At 35.1% G+C, this 10,990-nt stretch overlaps 1 protein-coding gene across 1 annotated transcript; it reads right to left on the reverse strand.

Annotated features, from left to right (window-relative positions):
• Positions 1–1,494: 1,494 nt before the first annotated feature.
• LOC6036554 lies at positions 1,495–10,446 on the reverse strand. Its single transcript, XM_038261190.1, has 3 exons — positions 10,418–10,446; positions 10,010–10,360; positions 1,495–1,686 (listed from the first exon to the last, which is right to left on the reverse strand). Exons 2-3 carry the CDS (start codon positions 10,316–10,318, stop codon positions 1,495–1,497), a joined length of 501 nt encoding a protein of 166 aa, XP_038117118.1. The 5' UTR covers positions 10,319–10,360; positions 10,418–10,446.
• Between the last annotated feature and the right edge of the window lie 544 nt (positions 10,447–10,990).

Below are 10,990 nucleotides of genomic sequence, written 5' to 3' on the forward strand. Positions count from 1 at the left end.
GGGCAATTCATTGAATTTTTATGTAAAGTTTCACTATTTTTTCTTAGAATTCCTAAGCAATACACAGAAAAATGAAGATAATATTACAACTACACATCAGGAATAAGTGAAATATTCATCAGTTTCTTATGAATTACATATTTTTAAACATATTTTTAGGCAAAATTACAAAAAAGAGGTAATAATCAACCAACCAAACCATTTTGTATAAGGCCGTCAAAATTGTATGGAAATAATGATGCAACATGGTTTTTTTTGGTTATAGAACAGGTACATACAAAATTTCATCCAATTAAAACAAAATAAAACAAAGACGTTGTTTGAATTACCAGGCATTCACACACACACACACACACACACACACACACACACACACACACACACACACACACACACACGCACACACACACATCAGACATTCAGACACACATTAATTTTGAGTTCTTGATCCAGAAGGAGAATGTGTTTGCGTTCAAATCAATTCAACACCCATTGGCTGGCAGCGAAATTATAGAAAAGTATTTTTTTAAAACTAAGTTTCCTTTTTTAATACAACAAAGAAGTGTTGGCAAAAATCGCGGCGAATTTTGTCCAGACAACGTTATTTTTCCAAGTTCATATATCTTTGCAAGAACCGAACATGGATGTAAAAAGCATTTTTTTTTATTTTCACAGTAAAAAAAAACATGGTAAAATTACATCTGAAAAGGAGTACATCTTTTATGTCAGAAAAAAAGCTTTAATTTTACCTCTTATAATATGCCAATATAGCTCTATGTGCTCCGTACATTGTATACTGTATTTACTGCATATACGGTACATAGAGGTACATTGGCTTTGATCAACCAGTTTTCACAGCGGCGAGTTAGCCGTGCGGGTTGGGGCGCGGACTTAGTAAGCTAGATATAACTATCGCCGGTTTGATAGTTTTTTAAGATTACAGATATTTTTGCCTAGCGTCTGCCAGATGTAAATTTACACATTATAAGAGGTAAAATTAAAGCTTTTTTCTGACATAAAAGATGTACTCCTTTTTAGATGCAATTTTACCATGTTTTTTTTTACTGTGTTGAAATCGACTAAAAAGCAAGTTGAATTATCCAGGGACAAGTAAAAACTAAATCTTTCATAGTTATTGCACCTCTACCTCAACTCCTAATCTGAAATATGGTTCGACATCACATCCATCAATTTCCATTTGCACCTGATAAGCCGGAATCGTCTCTTCTTACCGCTCAATAAAACAATTGACACCATCAGTTGCGTACACACAGGCCGTCGATCCTCCGATTGTCCTGCTGCACTTCTGTCTGCGATTACGTCCATTCATAAACCTTTGAGAGCCGCTGCGCGAGAGATAAGACAACCAACCCATTCATGGAAAATCAAACAGGAGCGGCTCTCAAAAACAACGAAAAAGGGTCAAACTGCAAAATAAAAATAAAAACAACTCCTTCAATTAAGACAATAAATTTCGCCTCTAGGAGAGGCGACTCACTGAAAGAGCCAAATGCCGCCGCCGCCGCCGTAGATCGTAGATCTGCGCCGTGGCCAATTGGAACCAGGTCGAATCCGGTCCCCGCACACAAACACTTCAAACAGGATGCCGCCAGGTCGGTCAAACGGCAGCAGCTGCGACCTGCCGGGCTTTTTTCGCATACGGCCTCGGCTCATTTGGCTCCTTATCTGTGCAAACGAACGTGGAAGCTGAGAAAACTCTAAACAGTAGCCAAGAAGCTTTAGATAAGGATTCCATTATTGTCGTCGCGCCACAAATGCACACACACGCACACATTTTATAAGGAGGCATGGCGAAAAAAGGTACCGCCATCGTTGACCATGTCTCTGAGCGTTTGTTTGTGTCTGTGTGGGAAGATTGTGAGAGCCAAATCCGCGAACGACTTGCCGACGACGCCGCCGTCGATGATTGTCGAGAGCTTTCATGGTGCACTGTTAAAAATCCTTAAAAAAAATGAATCGAGAGAGTGAGTGAAGTAATGAGTAAGTTAGAGATTGAATGAGTGACTGAGCAAGTGAGTGGTCGCATTGCTTGCTTAGAGCGTATCCTATACCTTATACCTTTTCAAAAATCGTCAAACTCCAAGCGAAACCTGTTTGGGGATACCGTGGAGATTTTCCCTTGTCCTCTTAAAAAGATGGAGCATCTACACTTCCCGTCTTCTTAATTCTTCGGCCGGCAATATAACCAAGAATTGCTTTTTTCAACAGTGCCCTCAAGTTTGTCACAGGCAAGGACGATAAAAGGTGCCACCAAGTGAGGGAACAGAAAAAACAGGCCTTTACTTCACCGTGGTGGAGCCACCGTGGACCGACCGTTGGAGTAGGAGGGCGAGTCGCACATTTTACGGCCGCGGTCACAGGCTTAACCTCTTTATCAAAAGATTCTCAGGTTTTTGCTGCTGTCGCTTCTTCTGTCTCGACTTTTTTTATTGTCTTAAACGATTATCGTGAACGGGCCAAGGTTTCACTTCTGGGCGGTTCCACTAATCAAGGGGATTGGTGCGTGAAAATGCAAAATAAATCGAAATATTCTTCCATTTTCTTCCATAAACTTAGTCGTGTACGTGGAAAAGGTTTTTTCCGAATGTTTTCCATAAGAATGATCCTTTGGACGTTTGTTGTCAATCCTATAATACCTGTATTTTCAAAAATCCTCCAATTCAAGTATTGCATCAGTAACAGCAAACGTCCTAGAAATAATTTTTGAAGAAAAAAACTATCAAAAGCAAAAAAATTATTAAAGGCTAAAAACTTAAAAAAAACTGGTAAAAAATGGCAAAAATCCAAAACTATAAAATAATCCTAAAATTCTCGTGAAGAATGCAAGCAAACTCCTCGTTCAACTTTTTTTTTTGTTTTCTTACAACTTTGTTGAACATTGATTCACTCTGAAAGGTAACCCTACATAGTTACACAAATAAATTATTTTTAAATGAAAAGAAAAATGATCTGAGAGAAAAATTACCCTTTCAAGGTTATTTCAGATTCGAATAATCATAAAATTTCAAGTCAAGTCTCTCGATTTCTTTTTTGGAAATGCAAGAAGGTATTTTTTTAAATTTTTGATGAAAAATGCATTTTTGTAAATATTTTGGTTCGCCAATTTGTTATCCAATTTAACATAGAAGTCCAAATCTTGAGATTTTTCAGAGTTACACATGTAAAATGTAAATAAGAATTACAGACAACTGTAGAAATTTCATGTCATCAATTATAGTGAAAATAATAATGGTAATTTTAAATCTGGAAATGAGTACATCTTTTAGTCTGAAAAAAATGTGTAATTTTACCGCAAAAAATGTGTAAATTCACCACTATTCCAGTGCTTTGTCACTTTTTCATGCTTACTTGTGGTAATATTCATCACAAAAAAAAACAATTTTTCTCTTGTGGCGTTTAAATTTAACAAACAACTTTTTAACTTGACTTTTAAATGTCCTAGATAATTGTTTTCCAATTTGTCACTTCCACTCTGTGATTTTGTTTTCAATCAAGTCGACACTTTTACATTTAGTTTTCTTAAATGATTACTTTTAAATTTTTGTTGGCAAACGTCAATCATCTTTTTAGTTTTGCAAACATGCTTGTATTGTCCTTACTTTATAGCTTGAAACATGTTGCTGCTTTTGTAATTGTGTGTTATGGAATCTTCTTGGAATATTCATTTTTGCGTAAGGGTTTAATAACAGTTAATGTTATAATAACAAAATTTGTTTTGGTCTGATATTGGTTAAAAGTCAAAACAACTTTGGAATAACATTTTTTGTTAGGGATTGGGATGATCGGATTAGTTGTTAAAATAACAAAAAATGATAACAAAGATATTTTCAAAGAATAACTAAAAATGTTATTAGTCTGTTATTACAATAACAATCAAATAACAAAAAATTCATAACGACGAATATCAAATCTTGTTATAAATAACATAAAATAGTATTGGCCTAGTAATTTCTAATAACAAAAAATGTTATTCCCAAGTTATTTCCACCTGCTCGGGTTTTGTTAATTATTATTAAATTATTGAAGTTATTATTAAACAAGATCGACAGATTTTTGTTAATTATTACGACTGTGCTGAAAGAGAACAAGAAAAAAATCTATATTTGAATTTCAGTTTAAATTTTAATAGGCGACCCGGGCAGACGGTAATAACAATATTCATGCCATTTAAATAACAAATACTGTTAAAATACCAGAAACTGTTATGGAATCTTCCTGAAAAATCAATTTTTGTATAAGAGTTTTAAATAACAGCTCATGTTATCATAACAAAGCCAAAACAACTTTGGAATAACACTTTTTGTTATGGAAGAATAACCCCAATTGTTATTAGGATGATAGGATTAGTTGTTAAAATAACAATTAAAAAATAATAACAAAGATAACAATCCAATAACAAAAAATCACAACGACGAATAACAAATCTGGTTATCAATAACATAAAATGTTATTGGCCTAGTATTTTCAAATACCATCAAAAGTTATTTCCAATTTATTTCCGTCTGCTCAGGAAGCAGTGAATATATCCGTTCAACTCCTGGAAAAGTACAAAAATTTTCTAGAGAACTTGATTGTAAATTGGAAAATAAACTTTATTAAATGTATTCAGATTGAGAATAGTTTACATTTACATACAAATGTGAATGCAATATTAAATTTTTAGAAAAGATAACATTTTTTCAGTATAAAATATATAACTATTTTTAAATTTATGAAAAAAAAATAGGTGAAAACAAGCATAAAAGCATCATCATTTCAAGAACCCTCTCTCATAACTCCAATTTTATTCTTTTCACCTTTTACATGCATCGAATTCTGCGACAACTTGTGCCTGGATGCGCCACCGCGGCACAAGAAAAAAGAGCCAAAAGAGACCTCTTTACGGGTCATATCAGTCAGCCAGTGGCCACCACCAGCACCGCTTTTTTAATGGATTCAGCAGCAATGTCCAATAAAAAAAAATGAATGCACTCTTCCTATCACGGCTTCTCTCTTTCTCTCTAAAACGGGAGGACAAAAGTTGTTCCCTAAGAAAGGGGCAATAAAGAACCGATAAGAGCACGATTTGAAAAAAAAGGAGAAAAAAGAATCTAAGAAAAGAGAGAGAAAAAATCAGCAACTTAAGTGGGTGAGAGAAGAACAAGCAGCAGAAGTCCTGGCTGGCGGCAGAAGAAGAGAAGTGAAGAGAAGAGAAGAAAAAAAAATCATTGAGATTATTTTTTATATGTTTTAACGCGTCGCGACAATTCGGGCCCCGTTTTATGCATTGAGATCGAGCCGACGACGGCTCTTTGGTCGTGGCCGCCTGGTCCTCGTCGGGATCTCACGGCTGAGGCACCGGAGCGGAATAAATGCCGCCGCCGTCGCCGCGCGCGCTGGATAATATAACTTGCGTCTTATCTTAACTAGCCCGGCAAGGAGCGCAGCGGCCAGCCAGCCGGCGGTTAAATTTTGGCTTTAGAGCGTGACACGAAGTGACACGGTGGGAAATGATTAACTTGCTGATTTTTAAGATTAAACTTCATTTTTTTCTTGAATTATGCGTAAGGTGAGAATTTAAATATTTTTTTGATGTTTTAGAAGCTTAAAAAAGGCAACTTCAGAGCACTTTTGAACAAAAAGACTTTTACCTAATAAATATTGTTATGATGAGCGGCAGTATCTGGTTTGTATCTTTATTTTAGAAAACTCTCCACATTCAAGCTGTGCACGAGCCACAACATGCGACCAAATTATAATTCTTGTGAAAGATTTGCTGAACTTTCCGAAAAAATATATTTTCAAACGCTGTATGTATTAAGGTTTTAGGAGATTAAACTTAGAAAAACGAGTCAAAATCATAACTTTTTCAAACAAAAAAATTATTGAAAAATTATGATAACTCGTGAAGAATACAAACAAATCCCTAATGTTTATTGATCATTTTTTTTTTTTTTTGTTTTTGTCTGTTATAACTTTGGCCGGGTCCGGTGGGGCAGTGGTTAGCGTGGTAGCCTCTCACCCCAGTATGGCCTGGGCTTAAACTCAGACGGACCCGGTGGCATTTTTCGAGACGAGATTTGCCTGATCACGCCTTCTATCGGAAGGGGAAGTAAAACGTCGGTCCATTAGCGTAAAAGAGGTTTTGAGTGACTCACCACACATAACCTTCGGACGCCTAGAAATGAGCAGAAACTTGCAACAGAGACCACAAAAGACCCGGGGGTCGTTAAAGTGGATTGCTTTTGCTTTTTTTAACTTTGTAGAATATTAGCTTAGCTTGATTCTGAAAATACCTGTTTCGAAAAGTTCAGAAAATTTATCATATAATAATGTGTCCAAGAACTTTGAAAACTGGAAATCTAATTGCTGAGATGCAGTCACAAAAGAAAGAAAAAAACAGTAAAAATAAGGTTGAAATATGTTTTTGCTTTGCTGGATCATAGCTGAATAGTTCTCTTTTTTGAACCTCTAAACAATATTTAAAAATCAATTATAGTGTTTTTTGCGCAAATAGTTTATTGTGTATATAAGTGGATTAAAAAAATGTTAATGTTTTTTCTAAAGTCTACCTTTTAACGATTTTCCACACCAACAACTTTTCCGAAGACACCAAATCAACCGGAAACTCTTTCTCAAGATACTCGTTCTAGAATATTACACGGAGAAAAAAGAATTCAAAAATCGTGGAAAATTCATGGATTTGAGAACCACGAACAAAATGTTCAAATGTCATGCAAATGGAATTAGAACACTTTGTTCGTAGTTCCCAAATTCATGCACGCTTGTTCACGATTTTTTGAACCCTTTTTTCTACGTGTATGATATTATTTTTGTATGGACTTGAACGGACAAACCGATCATGCAAAATGGCTACTTAAGTCATAGAGAAGGTTGAGAGAAGGCTCCAAAAAAGTTTAAGACAAATAAAAAAAATAATGTGGTGAACTTGGTTTTTGGATTGGTTCAACATTAAGGCATTTTGGAGACTAATATTTATCAGGAATATTTTGAATTTATTCTGAAATATTATAATTTATTTTCAGATGATAGCTAGGAACAGTGATTTTTCGCGATTTCACGGAAGCCGCGTAATCCGTGAAATTTGCCCCTGGCCGTGAATTTTTGTAAGCACCGTGAAATGCCGCGATATTTCATTGATAAATCGCTTCTCAGTACATTTAAGCATTATTTATTTTATTTCAAATACTTTACAAGATTTTTAACAAGCATTTCGGATGTAGTCTCCAAACTAAACAAATATTGCTTTTCAGATTTAGAACTATTTTATAAAGATATTGTTCATTAAAATATTGTATGAAACGCAGAAATTGATTCTTCATTTCCAGCAAAATTTATTTATTTCCTAAAAAGATTGTGAAAGAACATTATTAAACACTACAATGAAAGAAAACACAAAAAAAGTTATTTGTTGAGCATTTGCAATGTATTATAATTTTCTGCAAATATCAACTGCTTTTATGAGTTTTGCCTTAAATTTATTCAAATACTCGAATTCCTCTATTGTTGAACCTAGGAAAACAAATAATGTTTTATATATTGTTAGTTTTATAACACTTGTTTTACTACTTCTTATCTCAATGAAATTAAATTAAATTTGCTGAATCATAAATTTAACTGACGGATATTCTCCAAAAAAATTCAAAATAAATCCAATACATTTTTTTTTCAAAATAATCATTTGTGTCAGGAGATTCTATCTGCTACTAACTTTTAAAACAATTTTCTGTTCATAATTATGCTAAAAGAGCTCATTTTTACATTTATTTTGAGCAGTTTTTAGAGTACCGTGAAATTGCCGAGAATGTCCTATGTTTTGTAATTGGCATGCCGCGAAATTTCGAACTTTTACCGTGAGAAATCACTAGCCCTAATGATAGCCTTTACGTAAAAAATATTCAAAATATTCATTTTCGGAAACTAATAACTTTTCAGCCAATAATCCTTAAAAATATGATGTCTTTGGGAAAGTTTATCTAAATTTAATTAAGGTTCTACATTCGAGAAATGATAAAAATTGGATAACTTTGGCGCCCTCTATAGGTGAAAAAGTTAAACAGTTGCATTTCTCCATATATTTTGACGGATTTTAGCCTAGTGATGGGGATCGGGTGAAGCTCCGAGGAAGCCCGGGTTTGGTCCACCTTAGTTAGTACACACATACAATTCAGCCCTGCATAGCTCAGCATAATGGTCAATTTGAACCAATGCCTATTGGAACTAATTTTATTGAAACATCTAGATTACATTACTACCATCAACAAACAACGTAATAAATGAAGTAACTCTTAGTTTATTAATATTCAGAGCATTTTTACAGCTCAAAAATCAGCTTTTGCAATTTTAATTGATTGTTTTAAGAAGATTTTTTCAAAAAGTTAATGAAACGATGACAATTGTATCATCGTTTTTTACAAACGTCTAAACTTTTTCTTTCAGTGTAAATTTTATATCCTTACTACAAGCCTCTGCAACAACTGCGAAAAACAAGAGCAACCGAGTTTGGCATTAATGTAGGTTGGTGCCTCCTTAAAAGAGAAAATAATTTAAATTAATGTTGCCATTAACGAGATCTGCATATTCACTCTTTCACACACACAGCCACACACTTACTTTGCATACTCTCTCGTGCATTTATTACACAAGAAGATTCGTGGCCTGTGGTCTTCACGGCGCGATCCCCCCTCCCTTTAAAAGATTCGACGACGGTCGTCAACATCATCAGCGAAATGTGTGATCCTCGTCGCGGATCTTGTCCGAGGGGCACTTTTATGGGCGAAATGGAGCCCAATACCTCCAAAGTAGTTGATAAGTATAATTAACTTGAGTGGTTGGTGGAGGGGCGAGGTTTGGCAAAGGAATAGGGTAATGACGGAGAGATGCTGAGGGCGCTGATTGTTTCGAAGTTGGACGGATAATGAGCAATTGTTTGAAACTATAATAATTTCGAAGCAAAAAACTGAGTTTAAAATTTATTTAAAATATATTTAAAAAAAATGAAGCACGGGTCGCCTATTTCCCATCCTTTATTTTTTCACAAACAAAATAATGCTTCTTCGCACAATCCTCAACATTCCATATCCAATCCCACTTCGAACTTGGCTTATAAACCAGTTCGGCACAATGTTTGGATACATCCTTGGGCTCCTTCCCGATCCATTTTTTGAAATTCAGCCGCTTTCCGGTACCATGCCAAAAATGTTCTCCACTTTTGCCTAAATCATTTGCCCCAATCCAGTATGCGCTATCGGTTTTGTTGAAGGCTTTTGAATTTGTTGCCACTTGAATCAGATGTTTGTGCTCTTCCTCACTGATAACAGATGATATTTTCATTCCACGATTGTTGCAATGTTCTACCGCACCGAACCAGTTGTCCTCCAAAAAAATAAACCTATATTTATGTTATTTAAAATTAAGATAATACTCACAGTTGAATTTGATACAACGTACTTATTCAGTGGTTTGATCTTCGGGGTAATCGGTGGCTTTGGAGCCATTGCAAAAATAATTATTGGAACAAGTACTTTTGTCATCTTTCTTCAGCGTTACTATAGCTCCGATAGTCGATTCAAACTAAAGTTGTGTTACAATTTGAGCAATTTGTTACCAGCTTAACCGATTGCTAACCCTTAAACAGCTGATTTTGCATGCAGTGTAGAGCTAATCAATGATTCGCTAATAAAATTAATATGCAACTCAAATACAAGTTGACCTGGCCATTTAGCAAAGTTACAATCATTTAAAAATGTCATAGCATTGCATAGCATAGCATGTTAAAGTCTGTGTGTATTTTTTTTTCTTTTAATATATTTGAGGATAATTGTACATTTTGTTTATTAAATTAAAATAATTTATTTTAAGATTTTAAAGATTGTCACTTGGTTTGAGAAAGTGACAAAATAAAACAAATCATTTTCTTAGCTAATCTGCAAACTACTTTCCTTTTTCAATAAACTTTAACCAAATCCGCCGTAAACATTTTGACAACCATTTCACAGGCAAAGTACAGCTTCCGCTCACAATCCTCCAGCTTCCAGTTCCAGTGCCAGGTCTCCGCGGCAGGATCGTAGTTCAACTCGACGCAATGTTTAGCCGCATCCTGGGACTTGTTTTCGAGCCACTTTGAGAAGTTCATGCTCTGGCCGGTGGCCTGCCAGACGTGAACGCCATTTCCGGCGGCCAGATCGCTTGCCCCAATCCAAAAATTGCTTCCTGTTGCGTTGAAAACGGCTGAAGATTCCGCAGCTTGGTTCAGACTGGCATGTTCCGTCTCGTCGTTGACCGTTGCCAGTCGCATCCCGTGGTGGTTGCAGCAATCGACCGCACCGAACCAGTTTTGCTTTTGGGATGATTGATTGTTACATTTTTTTAAAAATACATTTTTTCATTAACTTACAGTTGAATTCGATATTATGTACTTGTTGATCGAATCGTCACTAGAAATATTAAGAGGCTTTGAATCTAGACAATAATCCAACGGGCTATTTTTTGGTGAAATTTGTGGCTTTTGAGCCATAGACAAAAGAACTAAAATAACGTCTGTCATCTTGTGTTCACCAACTAGAAATAAACTAAGCCGATTGAATAATGTTCTGAGAATTTAGTTCTGCAAATTGATTGGTAAGAATTCGTCTTAGAACAAATTATATCAGCCACCTATGTACACTCAAAAATAAAACTTCACAAAAACTAATTAAATTTAAGTAACTTTACAAAAAATACATAAAAAAATATATCAAAAATCGCACCAAATGTTTAATAAACACATTTTCAACTTAACTCGCACTAATACAGCTAATAAACATATACATCAATTAGCAGCACATTCCCTTCTGTCACGAGATGCAAACGATTATACCAACCTGTGCTCTGTGTATGCATACTAATCACACTCATTAGAGCAGCCATCAATTGCCCTCTGTCAAATTTCGTCAATCACACACGCACATGCAATTGCAATTGACCATTC

Source organism: Culex quinquefasciatus, chromosome 3 (assembly GCF_015732765.1).
Source record: "Culex quinquefasciatus strain JHB chromosome 3, VPISU_Cqui_1.0_pri_paternal, whole genome shotgun sequence".
Taxonomy (NCBI): Eukaryota; Metazoa; Arthropoda; class Insecta; order Diptera; family Culicidae; genus Culex; species Culex quinquefasciatus.

Bases quoted from the DNA above. Each gene is read 5' to 3' on its own strand.
- LOC6036554 (XM_038261190.1), bottom strand. From the start codon at position 10,318: ATGCGACTGGCAACGGTCAACGACGAGACGGAACATGCCAGTCTGAAC. The intron at 1,687-10,009 runs GTTGTCAAAATG...TCGTTTGCACAG, and splicing joins TGTACTTTGCCTGTGAAATG to ATAAGGAGCCAAATGAGCCG.